Genomic DNA, 26,829 nt, shown 5'->3' with positions numbered 1-26,829 from the left:
AGTCAAAATTTAGTTGTGGAATACGGCAACGCAGTCTTGTAAATGTTACTTCGAATTGCCGGTTGGGACACCACTGTCGATTCCAAGAATAATTTAGATGTATAAAGTCTGTTGATTTTGCTACTGCGAGGCTTTTCTTGTCTTCAGTCAAAGAAAACTGCCTATATCTGGCTGCAGTGATATACGCAGTTGCCGGCAGCACAGGTATTGCCGGACCCTTTAAAGAAGCTCGTGCTAAAGAATCAGCTATTTCATTAAGTTGGATGACTCGGTGGCCTGGTACCCATACTAAATGAACTAACTTTAAGTGGGGAGGAGCTAATGTATAAAACGTGTTTAAAGCTGTCAAATTTGTAGATGCGTTAAGCGCGCTGCATACAGAAAGTGAATCTGTGACAATAATAACTTTTGTAACATGTAGCGGTAACTTTCGCAATGCAAGAATTATTGCCAGAAGTTCGGCCTGAAAAACTTATGTGTAATCTGGCAGGCGAAGTGAAAAAGACCAATCGAGGGATCTTGAGTATATTCCCACGCCTGCCTTCTCTTCACACGAGGAAGCATCAGTCGCTATTACATTTATTGGGAAATGGGCCAAATAATCTTGCAAAAGGGCATTCAAATATGTTGGTGGCAGCAGTTTTGCGTTATTGGGGAAAATATCTGCAAATTCTATTTTAAAGGCCAATGTGGACCTATCAAACGGAATGATTTCCCTAATGCGAACATTTAAAGGTGCTAATTGTGCCTGCACAAATACAACCTGTGGGGTATGTAACCGAGGTCACGTGATCTCAAAAATGAATTTGGTTCACTAATAAATATATATTCTGTACGTCTAAGAGGCGATTCATAAGCCCTTAAGTAGGTTTGAACCGAAATCATAGAGAAACTCGTGTGAACAGAAGGTAAGCGCGCTTCCTGGTATAACACATTATTAGCGACGAATTTAGGCAGGCCTAAACATATTCGAAGAGCTTCTCTCTCTAAAAGAACAAGTGGTCTTATTTTATATTTTGCACCTCCGGAAAACAAAACACATCCAAATTCTAGAATCGGTCGTACATACATACGGTAGATCATAATTAATGTGTCACTTCGCATACCAGAACGCCGGTTACTGATTCTACGTAATAAACCTACAGCTCGTGTCCCTTTCGTTGCAATATTTTCTATGTGAGAACGCCAGCTAAGTTTTTCATCATATGTGATACCCAGGTACTTAAGTGACTCTACTTGTGGAATTGTTCTCTGATCATATACTAATGATAAATGTGTCGGCCCGGAAAACGGAAAGACAAGGACTGCACTTTTGTTTACGTTTAGAGACAGGTGAAGAGTGTGAAGCCACGTCTCTAGCATACTGAGGTATGTTTGCAAGGACAGGTAAAGGGAATTGATGTGTCTTGCTGTCGCGAAAAATGCGATGTCGTCTGCATAGACATAGAGATGAACTTCCCGGCTCAGTGGAATTGAACTCATCAACAGGTTAAATAGGACAGGAGACAGAACAGCCCCCTGGGGCACCCCTCTTGTCTGATCGAAGTTTGTTGAAGAAACGCCGTTTTGAAAACAATAAAATTTTCTGTTTCTTAAAAATGCAAAAATCCATGTCGTGATATATCTCAGGAAATTGTAGCACTGTAATCTGTCCAGTAGTAGTGGGTACTCGACAGTCATAAGCTTTCGCCACGTCAAGAGTCACTAAAGCACTCAATTCTTTTCTATTTCGAGCAAGTTGGGTACGGGTTTCCATGTCTACTTGCGCACACCAAATAGAGAGACCAGGCCAGAAACCTATTTGATTTGGGCTCAGTAACGAATTTTTAGATATATGATCGATCATGCGATCATATAGAACTCTTTCAATAAGTTTTACCATATTTGAGGTAAGAGAAATAGGTCGAATATTGTCAAGATTGTAGCCAGCTCCTTGTTTTTTAAGTAGCGGAATTATTTTGACTGTCCTCCATTCTTGAGGAATCCAAGCATTTTTTAGAGAATAATTCACGGTGTTTAGAAGTTCCTCAGGAGACATTGCAAACAAAATTTTTAGCATGGCATTGGAAATGCCATCAGGACCTGGTGCTGAGGCAGGCAAAGATCTAACGATATTGGAAAGCTCCGACACTGTGATTTCCACAAAGTCATCCGCGATGGGAGGTCTTAATTGTCGATTCGGCAAACGTGATGTTAAGCGTGAGCTAATCCCTTTCCTATGAATTCTAATGAAGCAGATATCTCGCGTGGTGAAAGAATTATCGATGTAGTATTCGCTGATGTTGGTATGAACTTTCTATACCGAAGGAATCTGAGCAGTGCTTTTTTGTTGTTAGGCTTAGAGAGGAATTCATGATGTTTTTTATCATATTCGTCTTTGGCATTCGATACAGTTCTCTTGAATGTGGCAGCTGCAAACTTATAATCACTCTAGTTACTCGGAGACTGATTGTAAAGTAGTTTTTTTCAAGCGGCTTTTCGTCTTCTATAATCCCGCGTGCACTCCAAATTCCACCAAGGAGAGTGAGTACGTTTATCTTTGTTAATATTGAACTGAGATCCTTTATATGAACCTTTTAATACCGCGCAAAGACTCGTGGCTTTGATGTCATCCGGCACCGTTATCTGCGAGTTGAGGGTCGCTTTTAATACAATCTGAAATTTCTGGTAATTGACAAAAATTCGCGCCGGAGACTCTAAAGAAGTAAGAGGGCACACAATATCAAATCTAATGGGTAGATGGTCACTGTTTGAAGCAGAGTCGACTGTCAACCAGGAAGTGACGGACATCCCCGAACTGGCAAATGTTAGATCCAATGCTGATGTATAACGGCCTTGAATAAACGTAACTGTTTTCGTGTTTAAGCAACAAAAATTTTGATTAATTGCCCAGTCCGATAATCTTTTTCCACATGAGTCTGTTTTTCCACATGAAGCGAGTTTTTCCACATGAGTTTTTCCACATGAAGGAACGGTTCTCCAGCTGGCGCGGATCTACGGGTATGTCTTCGTCGTCTTCTGCGACGTTTTTGCTGGGCATGCTATGCTAACCGTTTGATGGCTCAAAACACCGCGTGGAAATATGATAATGCATGACAATGTATGCTCTGAAGAGCGCAAAGTTTACGAACCACCTGCTTAGTTGTTCCTGATGCTCCCTTAGCGCATGTAATAAAGCAGGCTTTATGATAAGCAAAGTAATGATAGAAACTCTCTAATGTTGTGAATGTCAATTTCTGAAAATTGTTTCATATTAGGGATGAGAAGGCTGTTCATTATTCAGAAAATGTTCAATATTCGATTCGATTACATTCTGGCGCTATTCGATTTGTATTCGATTCAATTTCCTTCTGACACTATTCGATTCAGTCTCAAAAACTACCATTCACACACCCCTAAAGGGTGACCGTAGCATTTGTGACCAATCTTAACCATGCTCCTCTGTCAATATTGCCCACTGGGACGAAATAGCACAGCTCCACAGCACTGCATAAGTAGGAAGAAATAACATTTATTCAGGGCCTCATCAATGTGCCAAGTAGGAAAGCGCAACTGACACTTGCCGTCTAAAAGATAATTATTCATGAAACAATAACAGTTATTTCGCTCCCCTCATCCCTCATTACGATAGTATGGCATTGTATATAAGCGCAGATGAGTGTGCGTTGAAGGAAAAATATATTGTTTTGTGAGCGAAGTGAAATAATGCATCAAAGCCCACATACGGTACAGCAACCCAGAAAATTTCCAAAAAATAAATTGCTAGTTCGCAGAATGGAAGGAGAAAGTTATGCTTACTCCAATACATTTACGAGAATGCGGTGCTTGCAGTGTTACTTGCAGTGTTTAATGTCTAGCATATATGTATCACGTTTCTGCACTATGTTTAGCAAACTGTAGCTGTTTATAGTTGCTACAACTGTGTTGGCAGGGACACAAGTCGTGGTGCTTAAGTACTTGAGATAAAAATGCAGAAGTCTTGTAGGTACGTTTTGTGTGAGCTTGCAAAACATTCTTATGGCATACTGTAAGTCACTCCACCCCAGCACACAAAATGCAACAGATGCTTTTCAGTAACAGCAGCTAAGCAACGTCCCTTAACACTTTCTGAAAGACGCTATCAACTGCATCTCGTATGCCATCACTACTTCCTACTTTTCTCCAGTGTGATGCCAATGCAACCTATTCGTGCTTTCTTATCTCATTTAGTAGATCAGCATCATTCCTCACGAGCCATGTAAAAGTGGGATGCCCAAAGTCATGCATCGAAGGAAAGCAAACCAATTCTGCATCACACTTTACCCACAGTTCGGAACTCGCTATAACCAACGTGTAGTCAGCGCACAATACACGCGCACCATATTTTCTTGCACGTAATTGCAGAAAAGCACTCTAGGAGACGTAGCTCAGAGCCCCTTGTTATAGTATACCCTCGTAGGAGGACTGGGCAGGTTTTTGATGACCTCCTGCAACTCCGGTTCCAGGTGGCTCACTTCAATATAGCTCTTCTGCGGAAAGATGGCACAACACAGGGGTGTCGCGAACACCAACATCAGGCCGCACAGGCCCACTTGCAACGGCGCGTTTAACCACGGGTAGAGCTGTAGCACGGTTTTCCCCTCGAGCGAGTTCATCACGATCGGTGGAAATACCATGCCGGGAACGGCCATGCCCACCCTGGAGAGGACGACCATAACGATGGCCCACTTTGCGGCCACCTTGGACTCGCCGAGGCGGTTGCCGTTGTCGTCGACTACGGGAATTCCGTGATTGATCTCGCGCATCCGCATCATGGGGATGTTGACGCAATTGGCCGCCGCCACGGCACAGAACGGCACGAACCGACCAACGAGCGGCGGGAGCGACTTGACGAGACTGTTCAGACCCAGCGCGGTACCCAACGCACCACTGGTCGCTAATACGTACGAGAGACCCAGCGTCGACAAGGGTATGGGAGAATCTCCGCTGCGGTTCGAGTAGTTGACAACCGCGTTGAACGACTGGTTGACCCACTGCCAGAAGATCACCTGCCGTGTGCTCTGGTAGAAGGTGAGCATGCAGCCCGTGATCATCATGTTCATGGGCACCTGGGCCGACATACGACCAATCAGCATCACCTTTTCACCAGTGTCCGGATGGAACGCCGAGTCATAGATGTGTTTGGCGTGCCACAGTTTCTCTTCCGTCAATCCCGGCAGCACCTCGCCCTTGCGGTAGCGCGTGACGATTTCGCGCGACTCCTGGAGCTCGCGTTCCGAGCACAACAGATTGAGCGGGTTGGTCACCGTGAAAAAGTGCCGCGCCCGGCCCCAGTATGTGCTCTGGTCCCAGCGGGGCTCGTCGATGTTGACGCGCGTCAGCATAGTGCCTGATGGACCGCTGAGCGCCGTAATTTGTGGTGGAGTGGAGACGTGCTGTTCGGTAGAGACCGTGCCTGGTGGACCGCTCAGCGGCGTAATTTGTGGTGGAGTGGAGACGTGCTCTTCGCTACAGACTTCGGCGGGTGTACTCGCCGTTGCTGTCACTGGACTAACCGCAGCGGCCGACGCGCACACGGAATGACGAGCGGACGGGCGCTGACGTCGGCCCCTTGAGCGTCGCCCCCGAGGCTTCCGTGGTGGTTGCGCGTGCGTTGGCTGAAAGATGAGAAATAACAATTTTGCTTTACCGGATGTAACGTCACTTCGTTGTTTGTTTTTAGATGCGAAGCATCTTATGCTTGGGGCTATGTCCCTCCCTCCGCCGTGCGGCATCCACGCCCGCACTGCGCATGCGCATCCTCCTTCCCCTCCTCTCCTTGTCTCATCTCCTCTCCTCTCCTCGGCGCATGCGCATCCTCCTCCCCGTCCTCTCCTTGTCTAATTTCCTCTCCTCTCGGCATTCCTCCTCTCCTCTCCGACGCTCCTCCTCTCCAGATTGTGCAACGAATTGCAACAACTGCGGCTTCTCGCGCGCGATAATAGACAGCTTTAGCAGAGCGCCGCTTACGCTTAGATTTCACGCTCTGAGATACTGCGGGGAACTGCGTAGATTTCGCATTTGTTAAGCGCGTCTTGCCGAGACGCGAGCGACGCGCTATCAACTCGGCTGCAAAACTACGAAGAGGCCAAGTAGACACACTGTCACGCTCCGCTCAGTCGGCTTTGTAGCGGTGCGATAGATGCGGTCTTCGTTCCGCTGCCGGTATGAGCGTTGTGCGCAAGCGCAATAGCGTACCCGCTAAGCGGTTGTGTGGCATTTGCTAGCATATACCGGTCTGAGCGGAGCGGACAGCAAACGCTCAGCTAAAACACTCTAATGCGAAACAGCTTAGGTTAGAGGCGCGACGGTAGGCGATGTATACTCCGCTGGGGGCGCGACTGTAGCTTCGCAGTATGACGCGCGCTCCGCTCCTGTCATTCTTCTCCCGCAACGCCGCGATGAGTGCCACGGACAGCGCCAGCGTCAACGCCAGTGTCAGCGCCGTGGACAGCGCCGCGGAGAAGAGGGCTCGAGCCACTGCCACGAAACGAAAGCGGCGACAGGCCGATCCCGAACTTCGGGCTTGCGAAACCGGTAGCTACGTACCTCAACCTAACGGAAACGACGAACTGAAAACTAATGGGAACTTGAGTCGACCCCATGGCTGCTTCGCATACTACTCAGGGTTCCCCTACGAGAAGATGGTGTAATTTTTAAAGCGAAGCTTTGTACCTCTACCAGCCGAGGGTTCTGTCGTGTCCGTCGTTGGAATCAAAAAACGATCCCGACGAACCGCTAACAATTGCAGGTATAGCAGTATAGCTTACTTGAATTCAGGCATTCAGCATACAACTAAGCACTCGTTTTCGCAAGAAAAACCACAAAAACAAGCTTCAAAGTGATGAGCCAACATGATGGATGATAAGGGCTGGGGGGGGGGAAACAACGGAAACAGGCTCGGCGCGGTCCGTAAGATTAGATTGCAGCTGTTGCAAAGCTTATGCAGCTGCTTGAAAGAGGGTTGACGTCATTCGAAACCCTTCCAGCCTAGTAACTGCTTCGGTTCATTTTCTAGACTACCCCACTATGGGTAGACCACGGAAAGTAAAGACGGCAGAAGAAGAGCGTGAATATAAGGCTCGGCGGAAAGAACAAAATCGTCTCGTTCAACAGCGTCGTAGGCAAAACCCAGCAGCTCTCGCACAAGATGCCGAACGTATGCGTCATGCCAGGCAGCAGGACCCAGCATATGCCGCTAGAGAAGCGGAACGTGTGCGTCAGGCCAGGCAGCAGGACCCAACATACGTCGTCAGAGAGGCCGAACCCAAGAGGAGCGCCAGCCGCGAGGACGACGAGAGGCGCGAAGCGGAGAACGCTGCGAAACGGCGCAAGTACCACACTGATCATTTGGCCAAGTTCAAGGGAGCTAATTCTAAATTTAAGAAGAAATTTCTCGATGTAGAGTTTGGGTTCACTTGCTCCGTGTGCGATCGACTGTGGTTTCAACACGATCTAACGTGCATCGCAAACGTTAGGAATGCAGCGAAGAAGAAAAGTGCACTCGGCGTGTTATCGAGTAACTTCTCGGGAGCGGACGTTGCGAACTTTAAAGTGTGTGGTGCCTGCAAAGACTCGTTACTCGAAGGTAAAGTGCCTCAACTCTCCAAGACTAACGGATACGCATATCCTCCGATACCCGCACATCTGCCTCCGCTAAACATAGTGGAGGAACGTCTGGTGGCACCTAGGATTCCGTTCATGTCAATCCGACGTCTCTCTCACGGAGGCGGACAGTTTGGGATAAAGGGCCAAGTCGTCAACGTCCCCATTGACGTACAAAATATCAAGTGCGCCGCAGTCACCGTGAGGGTGGCGTAAAAAGCTTCGCTTTCCAACCACCTTAACAGGGTGGATTGGCGGGCAATTTTTTTTTTTGCTTTTTGAAATAGCTATTCTCAAACTCGGACTTGGCCCGCGTATCGTTGGATGGGCTTGATGACATTTGTTGCCTAGCTGCCGTTGCTACCGCGGTGCATTTGCAGCAAAGGTGAGTGTCGTGCGGTTACCCGTACCCTTGCTGACACTTGTAAAAACAGCCGTTTGCACATTCGAGCTGTGACCCGCCGTGGTTGTGTGACCCGCCGTGGTGCTGGGCTGCTGAGCACGAGGTCGCGGGTTCGAATCCCGGCCACGGCGGCCGCATTTTGGAAGGGAGCTAAATGCAGAAAACATCCATGTGCTTAGATTTAGGTGCACGTTAAAGATCATGCAAGTTTGCACTCGGTCGCGCAAAGCTTAGGCACAACGAAGCTTACTGTCTGCTACTGCTTGGTATGAACTTCATTGCTGCTAGGTCATAACTTGGTTTAACTCAACTACACATGTAGGAAGGTATCCTCGAGCGATCATTTTCGGAGGTACCTTCCCTTTCGCGACATTTCGCGTGATTAGCGCAAGACACGTGGGCGCCTACGAGCGACAGCGCTCCTGGCATACCACAAACGCAGGCAGGCTTACCAACTTTGGTACAGTGCCAAGAACGCTGTCGCTTGCCGACGCCGAACGTGTTGGCGACATTTCGTGACTATAGATACATTGACAACCCTTGTAAATCGCATGAAGGTATCATTGCCTAAAAGTCAGTGTGCATCAAACATGTTCCGTGCCTGGTCGGAATATATTTTCATCTCTCCACTTAATACGTTATATAATACAATACACGACAGCGCGTGAAACTTCACGAGTATGCATGAGTAAATAGAACAAGCCAAAGCGTTCGACCGCTTAGAACACCAGTACTTATTTGAGGTGTTATGATACTATAACTTCCCCGAAGAGTTCGTAGATAGCCTGCGGATGTTGTATTCGGGAACAACAGCTGAGATACTACGTAACAGCACTGTTGACTCCTAGGTTTGATGTGACAAAGGGAGTGCGGCAGGGCAGTCCTTTGTCACCTATATTGTTTGTGCTTGCGATTGACCCGTTGTTAAGGAGTTTTAGCGAGAGCTCGCTTGTAAGGGGTCTCCCAATGCCGGGAACGGGGTGCATAAAAGTGTCAGCGTATGCGGATGACATTACTTTGTTCTTACGGGATGGGGACAGTCTTGTAGATGTATTCCGTATTTATAATCATTATGCATCATTGTGAGGGGATAAATATGAGGGAATGTGAAGCAATAAATTTCTGACGCACTGCAATACTATTACCAGGAAGCATTAAACAGACCGAGCGTATGCAAATATTAGGCATAACATTTTCTACAAGGGGTGTTTCACCTCACACGTGCCAAGACATTATCAACTGCATTAATGCACAGTCGGATGCAATGACAGCGTCGGCACTGCCGCTAGCAGAAAGGGCTTTCTTTATTAAGAATGTATTGTGCAGTAAACTGTGGTTTCCTGCAAAGGTGGCTCTTCCGCCGTCACCAACAGTACGCGTAGTAAACAGACTCATTTTCTCATGGTTCTGGCTAAACAAGTCGCAATACGTAGCACAACAATTTCTGCATCTGCCGAAAGCCAGCGGAGGATGGAGATTGCCGTGTATAGCTGCATTTAGTAGGCTGCTGTGCACTAAGAGTACATGTGGCAGACTTGATGATGATGAGTACCCAGGTAGGCCACTGCTCCTTTATTGGCCGAGTCATTACCGCCCAACACTCATGCCGCGAAGTACAGGCAACTTGCTTCCGACAGCGGTAACGCCAGCACCGCAGTATGCTGTGGCTGCGCGCTTACAAATCCATGCAGCTTGTGCAACTAATGAATACAAAGTGGCGTACGACACCAGTTTCAAGGCTTTCTGAAATGATGTGTGAGTCGGCTGATGCCTCCAGGGACAGCTACTACAAAAACACGGACAGACATTTTTTCACCTGATTTGCCTTCCAAAGTGAAGGATTTTCATTGGCAATATGAGTGGGGCATTCTACCTACAAGAGACAGGCTTGAACACTGGGATATGGTAGCGAATGATTAATGCATACATTGCGCACAAACAGATACCAACACGCATGTAGTAAAGGAGTGCGTTGTAGCACGCACCTTCTGGAAGCTGGTTGCAAGAATATTTGGAATATCCCTCGTGCGGGCACCATGGTGGCGAGATCGGTTTGCGAATCTCGTCTACTACAGCATCAGCTACGTTTTGTGGTGCTTCCACAACATTGCACAACGAGACCGGCAGCCAAATAGAGCAATGTACCCCAGAGTGCGCAAACTACGGGTGATGATATGGGGTCATCTTGAAGAACAGCTGTTCTTCGCCGCTGGCTATGCAGCACTTAACCGTGTCTCGAGGCAAAGTTTTGCTACAGACAGAATAATGCCCAAACGTTGTTTGTCTGTGTAGAGACTCGGTACTTGTGTGTGCCTCGGGTGTCATTCATGAATTCAAGGCCGACATTTATGATTTTGCATGTACGCTGTCATAGTGGTTTTTCATGTGTGGCTGAACCAGTGTCGAGCAGACACCGTTTACTATTTTGTTTGCTCATCTGTTTTGTTTATATCAAGTACGATGTATTGCATATGTGGTACGTTATATTGTACTCTACGTTCATACAACAGTTGTACGCGTGCCTACGGGTAAATAAAATTCCTTGTCAACTTGCCGGCATGTTCTCGTTTTGAGAGCCCGGATAATGGCTGTGGTTTTTGGCTCAAGGTCACTTGAAGGTCACCAACAACGGGAGCTAAAAGCATTTCATGCTTAATCTGTCTCCCGCATAACAACACAACGCTCTAACCGTTAGGCCTCTGTTGTGCGCATATTTCTTAATCACCTATGCTTGTATGAGATAGTGGCATGTGAATTACGCTGCATAATATGTGTTGGAGAATGTGTGCATGCAACAAATTGCTTATTAAAAATTAAATTATGGGATTTTACGTGCCAAAACAACGATCTGATTATGAGGCACGCCGTAGTGGGGGACCCGGAAATTTGGACCACCTGGGGTCCTTTAACGTGCTCCTAAATCTAAATGCACGGATGTTTTCGCATTTCGCCCCCATCGAAATGCAATGAGAATGAAGGCAATATGCGCTCGTTGGGTCAAGAATGTTGACAAGAGATGTATGCACAGCGAAGTAAGACCAAGGTAAGGTTGTTTGCCGTCGCTTGGAGATACTCAGATTATTTTTTGCATTCAACCTTATTAGATAATTAGTCCTAATTCATTCATAAAATTATAAATTCTTAAATTTAGATGAAAAGTGTCAATGAGAAAATTGTAGAGCAATATGAAAAACTCCCGATACAGCTTTCGGTTGCTCAATACGTGCTACATAAAAGTTTTTCCGAGCGTGAAAGAAGTCCGCGAATACATGCAAAATTGCATTGAGTGGTCAGTCGCGCGGAAATTTTCCGTATTTTCGCGGGCCTCCCTGTAGCACAAGCAAAAACGGTTTGTCGTCTGTTCTTGCTTTTTCTTTGCGCGATTATGCATTGTAGGTGAGTAAATTTTATGGCAAAATGTAATATGGATGACCGAAAACCATTTATGAAGATTTTATTTTAGGAACGCATTATCTGTGCAGCCATATCCACGTTTTCGACGAAGCCTCGTACGACACTAGCCACCACAAACCTCGCAGACCCATAGTATTCATTCCCACGACGGCACAGCGCTCGTTAGTAAACTCCCATAGACGGTAGCGCCAGATTTCCCTCTAGGTAATACAGTGAGAAACTCTATGGTACACACTAACCGGGGTACCCTATAACAACGGTGCAGGGACGCTTTCTCATAGGAAAATTTGATGATCGTTGTCAGACAACAGAGGCAATGCGTGCTTTTTCACGTTTCTTAGGCGACACGGGCCTGGACTCACGCTTGCGATAATCATTTATGCAATGTGTCCTTTCACCTAGTTCCTCCCATTGTCATCCCCCATTGTGACCCTCTTTCTTCCCCTCTTCCCCTTCCCTTACGTAGAGTAGCAGGCCAGATGCTCCATATTCCGGCCGACCTCTCTACATTTTCACATCAATAAACTACTTCGTGGGACATTACACCAAGCGTTCAATATTTCCGTAAGTCCCCACTCAGATCACGCTCAAGTTGCACGATCACGGAAACCGTGTTCCATACCGCTAGGCCGAAATCTTACTGGGGAGGCGGGGCTCTTCGTTTCTTCTGCCGGACGCTGCTTGGTGCGCGTCGCCGTGCGAGCAGTTCGACGCTGGTGCGAAGATTGCGTCCCTACTGCTGCTTCGGGCGAAGTGCTGGAGGCGGCGGCTTTGCTGCGCTCAGTGGCCACCGTATGGCACGCCTAGGTGCAAGATAGAAATTATATTAGTTGTAAACTATAGTAGCCAGTATTGAAACTGCACATGCATTCAAGGCTAAGCCACAGCATGAAAACAAGGAAGAGCAGACGAACACCGTGGTCACTTGAGTTGGCATTCTGTGTACCTTTAAGCTGGAGTCCGCAACTATGGCGTGCCTCGTAATCGTATTGTGTTTGTGACTTATAGAACACCAGAATTAAAGTAACTTCTATTTAGATGTTTCATAAGGGTCAAAAGAAATATTTTATTTACTGAAGCAGGTCTTTGCACACGTTTAGAATCGCTCAAAGCACGCCCAGCTTTCAGTGGCATGGTGTGGTCTCAAAAGCCGGCATGTGCAACCAGATTAGTATAAAAAACTTAAGCGTAAAACTTTAATGTCAGTGCTCCTTCACATGCAAGAACGAGGGACACTTTTTTTAAAGACATCTAAGTCCTCTGTAAATATTCTTTGAGAACATCAAATGGCCCTACGCCTAAGGATAGGGTGTTAAGACAACAGGAAGCCACACGATTTTTGTTGTGCACTGTTCCTATAGAAACAATATAGGGCCACAACAAAACAGTTCAGCCTAGAGAACAATTCGTTCAACACCCTTGTGAATTTGGCAGGTTTATTATTACTAGAGCATATGAAGGCCAAGCATCTTGAAATTCATACCCGAACCTCACCAGCGTGGCATCACTGATTTCAAATAATTTATATTTTGTAATTTTGTCAGACTAGAAGTTCTGAAAAGCTGCTAGGCTGAGTGTTAGGTTTCTTTCGAATGCAGCATAGTCCATCTTTAGTGAACTAGACCCATATTTACTGATTACATTTACCTAGATCAAAACAGATGCTGTTGAAGGGCACGCGACAGAGCGTTTGAAGTGGAAACTGGTGGGTGGTGTTGCCCAGAAGGCAGCATTGAGCTTAATGCACATAGAAGGTATAGTGTATGAAAACCCGTACTTTAATCATTTTTACAGACCGCAGACCCTTAGGAGGGCTTGGGATGGCGTAATTTATCCAGATCTAACCAGATGGCCACTGTTATCACATTAATTTTTTTATTATCCTACAATTTTTTACCGCTGTGTACAATCAAAATCTCTGCCAAGGACAACAGAAACAGTATGATTTGAAACTGAAGATTCCGCCACGTGCGGAGGGGGCTGGCTGATTGCCGTATGAGGTGCTTTGTGAGCTGGCATTGACGTCTCTACATCTCAACTGTTCTGCGAGCGTCCAAAATGGGCGTTGGGTTACACTCTTACCACAAGAGAGACTATAATAACTGTTGCCTGCGAAATATGGCACATACTCATGACGAGAGATTGACCAGGATTTTCCACGGATGCATCAAAGGACTTATTATCCCCACTAACTGGATAGTATATAATACTCATACGTAACAAAAATAAACAACAAATTAACTAAGCAAGAAACAGGTCTACTTATCATTGAGCCACAAGGGCTAAGATAGAAACATTTGTGTTAATAGTATGAAAAAGCCAGCAGATCCCACGCCCTGTGGGAATCGATGTTTTGCGAAGCAGTGTGCGGGGAGCCTACCAAGTTAACGAAACGACCACGAGAGCACCAAGATGCAGGTGGCTGTTTCATGACCTACATGACACGCATGTCATGACATTCACGTCATGAGTCCTCAGGAGTCCCTTTAGCTACGACTAAGACACCTTAAGGCGAAAGCCTTAGTCATGCTCATGACTATGACTGCGACCATTAACCTTTAGCTTTTTCCTTGACTTACTACCACATCCAACCCATTCCATTAGTTTTTGAGTGTTAATCTTTTTTCGCTGACTCATTGTCATTTTTGCCGAGTCATGATCATGAGTCTGGCTTCTACCATCATCCTTTAGTGTTTCCTTCACTTAGTACTCACGTCCGAACCCATTTCGGTGGTTTTTGAGTGTTAATGTTTTTTTCGCTGCGTCATTGTTATTTTACGCGGCTGTTTTATGACCTACATGACACGCATGTCATGACATTCATGTGATGACCTATCATTTATGTTCGTCATACACTGTTGTCATACTATGTCAATTTTGGTACCTACCAAGTTAACGAAACGACCATGAGAGCACCAAGACGTAGGGAGCTGTTTCATGACCTACATGACACACATATCATGATATTCATGTCATGACCTATCATTTATATTCGTCATACGCTCTTATCATGGTATGCCAATTTTGGTACCTACCAAGTTAACAATACGACCGTGAGAGCACCAAGACGTAGGCGGCTAGATAGATAGATAGATAGATAGATAGATAGATAGATAGATAGATAGATAGATAGATAGATAGATAGATAGATAGATAGATAGATAGATAGATAGATAGATAGATAGATACTGTCAAAGTGGCAAATGTTCGCCAAGGAATGCTTCGCATTTAAAACCGTGTTTAAAGGGCCCCTAAACCACCTCAGATATTTTTTGAACATTTCAAGTAAACACGCGCATCGAGTTCAGAATCCAATCACGATCAACGATGCCAAACGCTGCAGCGCTACGCGCCGCGGGCGCGCCACAAAACCAAAAAAAAAAAAAAAAAACAATGCCGTCCTCCTCCCTTCGCCTTTCCGGAACCCCAGCGGTCGTCACGACGTCAGCAGGGGGAATCTGGTGATGTCAACGGTGGAAACGATGTCCATTGGTCGAACAAGAACCTACGACTTCCGGTTTGTCTGCTAGCAGGTCGCGCGCTCCCTGCTCGTCCTCGCCGTGTTGCTCGCTTGTGCGCGCTTGCGCATCGGTATTTACAGCCCGCAACGCAAGTGCCAAATCGCTCGTGTTCCAACACACTCATGCTTAGCGAATAAAGCTGCGCGAATAGAGTGCGACAGTGTTGGCCTTCCCAGAAGTGCGCGCAACACAGGGTCTATAGCGGCACGCTTCGCATAACACGGGCCGGCACCGCAGCAACAGCTGGTAGCAGAGAAGCGCCGAGTCTACGTCCACGTTACCGGCACGCTAACTCGCCGCACGCCGTTTGCCATTCGCGGGCCGCCGTTCGACAGCGGTTTTGCTCGCGAGCGACGAGATTTCCTTGCCGTACGTAGAGAGGATGAGACCGGGACTCATTTGTGCGGCAGCCTCACCGCCGCTGATCGCTCGATGGCGCCGATATCGTCGCTAGGCCTTTTCCGGTTCCCTTCAAAGCTAAAGCGGACGGCGCTTCGAAATGAATTCCCGACGCTCACAAGCCGCAATATTTTCTTATGGTTGTTATCGCTCTTCGCAATAATTGTACACAACGAAGAAAAATACGCTGATATTAGCGGCGCCGTCGGCTGCAATGCGAGCACAGCCAAGCCGGTCGTCTCCCCGTCGGTAGCCGTGCACTCAGCAGCAGCCGATGTTTTCGTCGCCGGTGGCGGAGGCGCGCAGCTTCGCGGTCGTCGATTGGCCCGTTGATGGTGCAGCGGGCGGGGCGCCGGCCGAATTGCCGTCTACTTTGGACACCTCTCGCGCGGCAGACAGGAGGCCGGTTCGTCGTCCGCTAGCATGGCTATATAGCGTGGACCACCGTGGCATGGACGTGCCTTAACCGGAAGTAGGCAGTGTTTTGAGAAGCGCGTTGGCGATGACGTATGTCACGTGACATTTCGAGCAGCACTCGGCGAGGAGGGGAGACCAGCCGACGAGGAGAGAAGCGAAGGAAAGAGCGAAACGAGCGAGGGCCGTTTTTCGATCATCAAACGCGTGTAACTCCGCTATTACGGCACCATTTCGAAAAATTCTCGCGGCTACGTGTTCGTTGTAGACTCGTGCACAACTGCAACACCACAACTAAATTTCGACTTCTGGGTGGTTTAGGGGCCCTTTAAGGCGTCATCCGCCCAATAGCAACAGTATGATTATCCACAAACTAACATTACTCCTCATGCAGCCCCCGGCTGCTCCGCCCATTATTTATTTATTTATTTATTTATTTATTTATTTATTTATTTATTTATTTATTTATTTATTTATTTATTTATTTATTTATTTATTTATTTATTTATTTAAGTACTTTCGGCCTGTGGTTCATGCCTTAGGCAGTCGTAGTGGGTATTAAATACAATTCGCCGTAGTGTAACAGAACAAGCGTGGAAATCCATGACTAGCATAAGAACACAAAAATTTGCCGTGACGCACTCTGTGAGAAATATACACGTTAAATACAACCTTTTTGTCTACAAGATTCTAAGGCCAACATGCAAAAGGCGCAGCTGTCAAAATTTCTTTCCGGCTGAATACCTGCAGCGGAAAATGAGGAAGCAAATGTATTCCATATCCTCACATGAAAGACTTAATTTCGTTACAAGCTATTCTTGCACATTGAGGAATGCGCCAGCAAGGCGTTGTAGACATTTGAAGAACCACTCATGTTGTTATTTCGGTTGCAATACAAACCTGCACTTGCTCATTTGAAGGTGTAAGCGCAGAATTCGACATTGTAGCATACTAAATGGCGCCATGTACTGTTATGAGCAGCAAGTAACAGACAATAAAAGGAAATGCGAAATATTTTAATGAAATACAGCAAGGAGGTGTTCACTGTTGCTGTCAACAAATTTTTTCCAGTCAGAAGCGTACTGTTAAATACAAAAAAAAAAACTGCAGGACCACTATGCTCTGCTTCTGCAGGATTAATTTGCACTAAAGGATTAATTTCTCAATTGTCGCAACATTTCTTCATCATTTCATCTTCAAGAAATTTGTTTCTTTTTTTCTTTTCCGGGTCACTGTGGACTTGCATACATTGAAGTTTCTGATAGTTCAATGTATGCAAGTCCACAATGACCCGGAAAAGAAAAAAAGAAACAAATTTCTTGAAGATGAAATGATGAAGAAATGTTGCGACAATTCGGAAATTAATCCTTTAGTCTCTGGTGACATACGGATAGAGGTAGTCGGCGAGCACAATTACATGAGACACATACTTCTACATTTTGACTTTAACTCATAGCAGTGCTACAGGCCAAATACCACTCTCATACTTCTGAAAGGCGTCAGTTACAATACTGAGTTGGAAGGAAAACGTAAGAAATACTCCTTCTGAAATCCAAGCATCTGACCGGCAAGTAGTTTAGCATTAGTAGGAGAAAATATAATCAAGTGCAACAACCAGAACAACTGTCACATGCATTGATATTCAGCTGACAAATATTTTTTTGCTAAAAGTCTCTGCACGTAAATATAACCCGAGGTAGCTTAAATCTAGGTCACATGGAATCGGAAAATATAGCGCGAATGTAGCGGACTGAAAATACCAATAACAAAAACAATAAAATAAGCTGCACTATCAACAGACACTTCGTCGATATTCGAATCAGATCGTTAGTGGCTGTGCAGTGGGTAAGAGCAAAACATATGGTAACCGACTCACTGACGGAAGTAAGGCTCACAGCCTAAGTTTTTCATTGTTTACACCGATAATGTAGCACTTATTCGCTCAATTAAATCGCCCGCAATGCGCAACAACCGCACTCGATTGAAGTCACCAACGCAGCGGTGCGCCACTTGTTATTTCAGGATCACGAAAAACAAGGTATTCGCCTCTGTCGGCAAGCCGTTAATTCACGTATGACAAATGTCACGTATAGTCCAAGCCCCAAGCCCAAGACTGCACAAATCAAAGTGCGCTCGCATGAATGTCGCGCATGTTTGGCCCACTATTTGACACGCACAAAAGCGTGCGCACAGCGTCTTGCAACCGACACCCGAGACGAAAATCAATAATGTACGTTCGAGAGTAGTTATTTCAAAAAGAAAAAAAAAACAACAATGTGGCGTCACATCCTGAAAAAAAAATAGTTGTTCTCTTTTCTCACCTTCTCTCAGCTCACGCATGCGCAGTGACCACTGAGCGCTCGGGGGCGACGCATTATCTGTGTAGCCATATCCACGTTTTAGAGGAAGCCTCGTACAATACCAGCCAAACACAAGGCTCGCACACCGATATACCGTCATTCCCACGACGGCACAGCGCTCGTTCGAAAACTCCCATAGACGGTAGCGCCAGATTTCCCTCTAGGTAAAAGAGTGAGAAACTATATGGTACACACAAACCGGTGTACCCTATCGGCGGCGCAGGGACGTTTTCGCATCGGAAAAATCGATGGTCGTGGGACATAGCCCCATGCGTTCAACGTTTGCATGCGTCACCACTCAGATCACGCTCACGTTGCACGATCACGGTTGCTCTGTTGCACACAGCTAGGCCGAATTCTTACCGGGGAGGCGGGGCTCTTCGTTTCTTGTGCCGGACCCTGCTTGGTGCGGGTCGCCGTGCGAGCAGTTCGACGCTGGTGCGGTGCTTGCGCCCCAACTGCTGCTTCGGGCGAAGTGTAGTAGAAGGTGGTTGTGCTGTGATCAGTGGCCATCGCATTGCAAGCCTAGACGCAAGATAGAAATTATATTAGTAGTTAAAATATAGTAGCCAGTATTGAAACTGCACATGCATTCAAGGCTGAGCCACAGAACGAGACCAAGAAAGAGCCGACACACACGGTGGTCACTTGAGTTGGCACTCTGCGCATCTCCACCAACATGCCCAGCTGTATAGTTTGTGTGTAGGATGAGTAATTAATATTATGGCATGCAGCACAGCAATGGTCTAGTGGTTTAGCGTAGACCTCGTATAGAGAAGGTACAGGGGTAGAAACCTGGAACTATCATGAATATCGCAATCAACCCTTATCCCTCGGTTTCACGCAGCTGCAGAGCACTGTATCGGACAGACATGCTGCATAGTGGAAGGTGTCAGGAATCACGAGACCCAGACAGGCTGCCAGTGGAAGTCTCTTGGGTCAGATGATACCTTAAATGCCTCCAAATATGTCTATATTTCACTATATAAACTTTTATAGAATAAGCAACTTTTCAAGAGTCAAGTTGTTACATACAAAGAAAACTATCACTAAGCGGTGACCAGATTCTTTTATTTTGTAAGTCTAGCAGGTTGTGTGTGTTTTACATTGCTTACCATTTCTTACTAGCTCTCTGATACAATAACCATAGTGATTTTAGTGTTTACATCAAGTAAAAATACATATAAGATTGATTTGGTCAGAAAGAATCGCTATTATTCCAGGGGGTAGGATGGAGGACAATTTTCCGTTCCTTTTTCAAGCGAAGCTTGTATTTCCTCACAAGTGTCGGTGCCGTTGTAGGTGGGCCACAAAAAAACCCGTCTCGCGCTGGTGAAACACGTGAGGCGCGCGCACGCGTAACATGTGACGGGAGCACCCAATCAGGAGCGGGCGCGAGCCGGGAGAAGGGCAATGGAAGGAAAGGGCTTCGCGCGCGTTGCGTCGGCTGTCCTTTTCAGTGCACGCTCGGCAAACGGATGGGAAGGCCTCGCGTTGTTCGGTCGGCGGCAGAATAGGCCGCATTGGACGAGAAACGCCGTCAACGTCGCCGGAAGCCGGCTCGCGCTCGCCGTGCGGATCCTGCGTTCAAGGCAGCCCAAGCCCAGGCTCGGTTACAGCGGTAGGCAGCAGATCCCACGTTAAAGGCCCGTCTTACCGAAGGGCAGCGTCAACGAAAGGCAATGAACCCCGAGGCCAGGGAACGCGACCGCCAATTTTGAGGGTACGACAAGCTTCGCGTGCCCCCGTGGGGAAGGGCCTTACATTTTTCTTCTCTGTGATCAAGCTGATCAACTTCAGTACAATGGTAAACATACTGCAGTTCCCGCATTTTCGTATGTTTTCACACCAAATTATTGTGTGGAGCCATGTTTGTGGTAATGCAACGCAACAGAAGTGCTGTGTTGCATGACTCTGGTAATATGGTTAAATTCTAGTGAGTTGTGACAATCTTAATGTTTGGCTGCTCTATCTGGTTTCTGATGGGTTCATGCGAAGTTAAGGTCAACAGGCACCTTCTTCCTGTCATGTGAAGGTAGTCGATGAAGTCTTTCTGTGAAGTCCTCTTTAAAGCTCTAGCAGCTAGCATCATACAAGTATGTGAATTGAGAGAAAGTGCACATGATTCAAAATAGTTCATTTCAGCCTACCCTCTATGTTTCACGATTGGATCCTTGTTAAGAAGGTAGCGATGAGAATATCCACAGATTCCTGCTCAGATGCAAATAGGTGGTTGCTGTCTCGGCGACGCTGATGGTATCTCCATTTTTGTGAGAGACAATCTAAGCTATTCTTTTCGGCAAGCACTCCGCGAATGCGGCTCGCTTTTAAAGGGCCTGAGACCCCAACTTTGGGGCTATAAAAAGCCAGCTGTAGGCTCCCTCTGTATGAAAGGACACTCAGCATGAAGTGTTGGACACAGCAAACGTTTAACATATATTTTAATTCGCTTCCAAAGAGTACATAAATGCTCATTCTCGCAATCGAGACCCATCGCTTGCGTGATTGACACCGACATCACTGTGTTGGAAGCGTAACGAAAGTTTTAGTGACGTCATACCACATTAGAGCGACGTACAATGAGCGGTGACCCACAACACCTGGCAAGCCTAGAGAGCCTCGAGTCTAGAGTGCAGTTAGCCCTCATCGGACGCAGACAGTCGGAATCGGAGCTGCCGCAGCTAACCATGACAACTGTCGGCGTGGATTTGTTTGCCTGCGATGGTACAGAACGTGTGTGCGAGAGCAGACGATGCAGCAGTGCGTCCGTCAGAGCTTTGTGGGCCCACGTGACCAAGCTTCCTAGACAGTGACGCCACTGTCCTAATCGGCGCCCAGAAACGAAAACCGAAAATCGTTCTCATAAATAATACAATATTAAATTATTTACCGAGAATATAGGAATCTTCGAGCATGTCATGCTTCCTAGAGCATTAAGAAGAGTACGAAACAAAAAACGCGCAAGCCACAAATTTTATGTCTCAACCAGTTTAAGCACCCATCTTTTTGCGTCTAAGTAAACTTACAGAAATAAACGTCCAGTATTTTTTTAAAGCTTCAGTAAGCTTCCCATATAGCTCACGGTTAACATACAGGTGAGGTTACAGAAAGCAATAACAATCGACAATAAACACTGCTTGGATGGCAAAAAAACATATGAATGATACCATTTTATTTTTGACAATGACGTTTTTGAACATAGAAGGCTAAGCAATGGGTGACGTAGCAACACTGTAAGGACTAGATAAGATCGATGGGCCTGCAACGGAACATTTGTGGATGTTGTGTGAGCCACTTTAGATGCGAGAGCATCTTATGCTCGGGGCAGTGTCCGTTCTGCGGCGTCCGCACCGATACTGCACATGCCCAACTCTGCCTCATTCTCCTCTCCTACGCAGGTGCGTGCTCTCCTCCTCCCCTCTCCCCCTCTCCGCCACAGGTGCGGCGCAGCAAATCATTGCAAATAACTCACTCTCTCCCTCTCTCTCTAAGGGTAGGCCGGTAGGCGGCGCAAGCGTCGCGGCGCAGTATAAAGCACGCGTTCGCTGTGCTTCCGTCATTCTCTCTGTGTGCAACGATGTGCGAAACGCCATGAACAACGTCAACGTCGGCGCTAGTTGCAGCGGCAGCGCCACCCACCACCATCAGGGGAACGTACATAGACCTCGTCTTCGCAAATTTCAATCTCGACCCTCTGCAGCAAGACCTATTGACGCTACACTTCACCGACCACAAAGCCATCGTCTTCAAGATACCGCGCGCACCGACGCTAGGAATCACGTACGATCTCTAAATAAAGACGCAACAACCCCGTACAAACGTCTCCTCTCTTATCAATACATTATCTCACTCTAACTTTCATTGGGTTGTGTTGCCAAGTGAAACGAAACGGAAACTCGATGCGCACCCCCCGCGATGCTTTCGCATCCCACCATGGTTGCCCGTAGGGTGAGATGATGTGATTTTTTCCATGCTTTTTCACCACCTGAGCAAGACTAAGCAGTGAGGCAGCATAGGTAACTTTCTTGATATGCTTCATCATGCGCTTTATACAGTCGATTTCGGTTCATTCTACCCTGACAGGACCGACAAAGCTGATCGAATTATCCGGTGTGTCGAATTAAACAAGATGCAAGAAATGCGCGAACATCGCTTATTCATTTGGCAGTATCTGCTTGAGTTTAATACGCCTCCGAAACAAACGCGCGCCAACTTTCTATTTGTCCAAAGTATAAAACTAAAGTAGAAATGACCTACAACTTTGAACCAGAGTAGTAACCTAACGCATACCTGTTTTTTTTCTTTTTTTTTTTAGAATGGTAGCCGATTTTGTAAAGTCAGGCTCGCCGCAATAGAGCCATATTATGCGATAAAGCGTATGAATGCTGCAAACGTGGTTTAAGTTTCGCACTTGATCACACAGCGCAGGAAGTTTTCGGCTTCATTTTCATCGAAAACAAGTGCGGCCGTTAAAATCGGGTAAATCCTATAATCAGACAGTGTGAGCTAGCGTTATTGCTTCAAAATCTTGCTACGTTGGGTCGAAAATAGGCATTTTTGAAGGAAGATGACGTTACGTTAACGCATTCACTGTCATTTAAGCTCTGTTGAGACAGACATGCAATGTCACTAGTATAGGGGTCGTTATGGGTTTGGTCAGGTTCTGATTATCCAGCGAATGCCAATTTTAGGATCGAAATAATGAATGTTTAGGTCCATAGACATGCATGGGCGTCAGTCGGGACCTTCGATCGTGATCGAATTAACCGGAGTCGTGTTAACGGAAGTCAACTGTATACACTTTTCTGTTCAAAAAGGAGTTGCCATTTTAATACAATCGAACCCACTTATGTGGGTTCGATGCAGCAAAATACAATTTTGTAATTTCGCTGGAGTAGAAGTTCTGAAAACCTTGTAGGCTGAGTGTTTGGTATCTTTCAAATGCAGCATAGTCCATCTTTAATGAACTAGACCCATCTTTACTGATTCCAATGACCCATCTTTACTGATTACTGACTGATTACATACCGCAGACCGTTAGCAGGGCTTGAGCGTAATCTATGATGAGCTGGTCGTAATCTATGATTTCAACCAGATGGCCATTGTCATCACATTATTTTTTGATGGTCCTAAATTTTTTTCCCGCTGTGTACGATCAAAATCTCTGCCAAGGACAAGAGAAAAAGTATGATTGCAAACTGCAGAATTCCCCATTCATGGAGGTGGCTGGCTGATTGCCGTATGAGGTGCTTTGGGAGCTGGTATTGACGTCTGTAAATCTCACCTACTCTGCAAGCATCCAAAATGGGCTTTGGGGTACACTCGTGTCACCTTCCCGTCTCCCGCCGGGTGGTGACGCTCGCCGCGCAGTCGGCTCGACTCTCCGACACCTCGTAGCATTAGCAGCATTAGTCGCACCCGCTGTAGTAGTGGTCGTAGGTGGTTTGTGGTGTTGTTGCGCCCTGTTCATGCTGTTTAAGCTGTCCAAAGCTTTAAGTGGTGTTGTGTTGTGAGCAGATGGGATGATGAAGTTAGGACATTTGCAGGCGCAAGTTGAAATACGCTAGCGCAAGTTGAAATACGCTAGCGCAAGACAGGGGTAATTGGAGATCGCAGGGAGAGGCCTTCGTCCTGCAGTGGACATAAAATATAGGATGATGATGATGATGATTGTGAGAAATAGACATGCCGCGTTACTCCGTGACCTGCTGCAAAAGCGGTTACGATTCGAGAAGAGCTGCCGAAAAGCAGCATTTCTTCCGGGCGCCTGGCGATGGTACACGCTTTAATTCAAGGCTGGCAACGTTTAAAACTTCTAAATTTGGAAACTGCGAAGCTCTCTCTGAGCTGTATTTTATATGTAGCTTTTGTACCTTCGTTCTACTGTTAGGTGGGCAAATTATTTAATTGAGGCACTTCCCCAGCTTGTGGATATCCGCAGAACTGATTTGCCAAGTGTTTCTTTGACAACTGTTTAGTCGATCTACATCAGTTGGAATCAAGGTGTACCTAGAAACAAAATTACCGGGCTTGGCACTCTCTGAAGGAACAGAGGCATTCACCAGAATCCTCGATGACATTTTTGATGCATTGAATATAAAGTTGCCCTCCCAAGGAACTAACCTCGCTCGGAAAATATACAGGTGGTAAATCCGCTAGTTATATTTGCTGTTTCATGTCTTCTATTCCTGTTAAAGCAGTTCATATTTCAGTTATATAACTATTGCTCATCTTCCTCATGCCATTTATCTCTAGGTCATCAAAGATTTCTCGGATCTCCTTAATACGACCAAGAGAAATGCTGTCTAGGACATTTTTTGAAAAGTACTTGATTTGCTGGATCTGGAGAACATTGCTCGGTTTGCATGCGTAGAGCGTACTTCACCTATCATGTGCTGACTTTTGCTGCAGTGACCAGGATGCACTTCAATGCTAGGGATGTGAATGGGTGCCGTCGCGAATGAGAAAGTCCGTTTGCTGACGATCAATGTGTCATTCGCAGCCATGTGAGTCTGCATTACATTTTTGATGCCTGTACACAGTAATGAATTTCTTTTTGTGAGTGAAAACGCAAGCTCTCTTTCATTCGTATGGGCTCCCGAGTAAGCAACGAATTCGTGAATTGAACGCGGAATCACGTAGCTTACGTAAACACGGAAAACGATATCGCCAACTGTAAATGTATAATGCCGCGGGCATTCTTCGCCGCAAATTTTATTAGGCAAACAATCAGATGAATGCACATCACAAGCAGACACCGAAATAACAAGATAAGTTATTTTCGCGTTGAGCACTTTCAATGGTCGCAATTCAAGGCGAATAGCACCTCGTTCTTCATACCTTCGCGTAACCCTTTGCTTTATCTTAGCTGTGTGGTTGAGGTGCATTTATTCGCCATCCCTGAGACTAATACTTTTATCTTACTGCGTAAAAAAGTACATATTCACGTGTTGCAAAGCAAATGCACTGGAAACACGTTCGGAGCAGGCGGCCGCTGAATCAGGCGAGCGCGGTTTCCGGGCCGACAGCGATGGCAGCGCTACAGCGCGAGAGGAGATGGAAAGGGGACCCATTCTCGCGCTGCTCGGGCGGAGCTAGCAAACGAAAGCTGATCTATTGTAACGTCGGTTCAGGTGACGGTGCCCCAGCCCACAATCGACTGCAGCGCCACCGCAACTGGCAACGCAACACCCGGAGAGCCGCGGTCGCGCCAGTCAAAAAAAGTTTGAGTACACTCAATAGAGTTTCTCACTATATTACCTGGAGGGAAATCTGGCGCTGCTGTGCTGTTATATGCATGGGAATGCCGGTACAGGCACTCTGCAGGGCAGTTTGCGTGCGACCAATGCGCCATCTGCAATTGAAAATCCGGGGCAGACGGCGGCCACTTGTTAATAGGCACCTCGTCCTGGAGCTTTTCAGAGTTGACAGCAGCGCCAAAACACAGCTTAACGAGTGACGGAAACAAAAATAGGAGACACGCTGTATATATTCGCCGTGGCACTTTCGATTGCTTATCGCGAGGCAAGACTGTCCGAGTTGTGAAAACGTAGAAGTGTGCATGCTCTGCACTTGGCTGCACATGTCTGCGATGGATATCAGAAGCGTGAACAATCGTGAGCTTTATCTCGTCAAAGTTTAGTGCACAACACTCAGACGAGCGATGTAAGTGAGCCGCTAACGTTTGGAATGGCGTATCATTTTCATCACCTCTCTAGCGGCCGGTGTCGGCGACGCTGGGGTGAAAAATGAAAACGTCGTAGCGCCCTCTGAGTAGTGCACCCCCACCCCAGCGTCACCGACACCGGCCGCTAGAGAGGTGATGAAAATGATACGCCATTCCAAACGATAACGGTTCACTTTCATCGCTCGTCTGAGCGTTATGCCCTGCGCTTGCGCACTTTCGACGTATTCACAACTCGGACACTCTTGCCCCGTGACAGGCGATCGAAAGTGTCACGGCGAATATATGCAGCGTTTCTCCAGTTTTGCTTCGCCCACTCCCTAGGCTGTGTGTTCTGGCGCTGCTGTCTACCCTGGAAAGCTTTAGCGCAGGGTGCCGATATGGTGACTTCGGGTTGGCATCGTTCTCGGAGAGCCAGGACACCTTGAAGACCCGCCTAGCTATCATCGTTCCATGTGTCACAGTGATTCATTTTCTTCTAAATAGAGCACGTAAAGAGCTGCTTTAGCTTTATTATAGAAATGATGGTTTGTTTAATTATGAAGACTTGTGATTGCACGTAAAATTATATGAAACGTTAAAAAATCTAGCGTAGCTTGCATTATAGGCGCAATGCTAAAGAGACAGAGGAGGTGATGGACACCTAGCTAGACCTGGCTTTTGGGCTAGGCTAAGCACTACCAAGTCATCCCCAGCATTTTGCGGAATTTATTGATTATTGATCGATTATCGATTAGCTATTCATTGGCTATCGCAAGGTATTTGGGCTAGGCTAAGCACTACAATGACTGAATAAGAAGACTGACTAAGCTTAAGTAGTCCCATCCATGCTTATCTAGACTTAGCCAGGCTCAGATTCGCTAGTTCACAGAGGTATGTGCCATTGCGCTTGGACCCTTTCTGCACTACCGCCAGGATCGGCCCACATTTTTTATGGACGACTAATGGAATAACAGCTGGCTTAAAGAGCTACGTTGTTAATAGTATCACCAGGCCGCTAAAGTTGAATGA

At 46.5% G+C, this 26,829-nt stretch overlaps 2 protein-coding genes across 3 annotated transcripts in view; one reads left to right on the top strand and one right to left on the bottom strand.

The window, feature by feature from the left end:
- Positions 1-26,829, top strand: part of LOC119442318 (D-3-phosphoglycerate dehydrogenase-like) — a 96,216-nt gene that overhangs the window by 52,500 nt on the left and 16,887 nt on the right. The gene's annotated exons all lie outside the window — the stretch shown is intronic.
- On the bottom strand, positions 4,355-5,363 carry LOC119442317 (sideroflexin-3). Its single transcript, XM_037707147.2, has one exon. The coding sequence runs from the start codon at positions 5,361-5,363 to the stop codon at positions 4,407-4,409; it is 957 nt and encodes a 318-aa protein (XP_037563075.1). The 3' UTR covers positions 4,355-4,406.

Source organism: Dermacentor silvarum, chromosome 2, assembly GCF_013339745.2.
Source record: "Dermacentor silvarum isolate Dsil-2018 chromosome 2, BIME_Dsil_1.4, whole genome shotgun sequence".
NCBI lineage: Eukaryota > Metazoa > Arthropoda > Arachnida > Ixodida > Ixodidae > Dermacentor > Dermacentor silvarum.
Note: the sequence above shows the minus strand (reverse complement) of the source record. Positions and strands in the feature narration are given on the sequence as shown.

Excerpts from the sequence above, each read along its gene's own strand:
- LOC119442317 (XM_037707147.2), bottom strand. The coding sequence starts at position 5,363 with ATGCTGACGCGCGTCAACATCGACGAGCCCCGCTGGGACCAGAGCACA.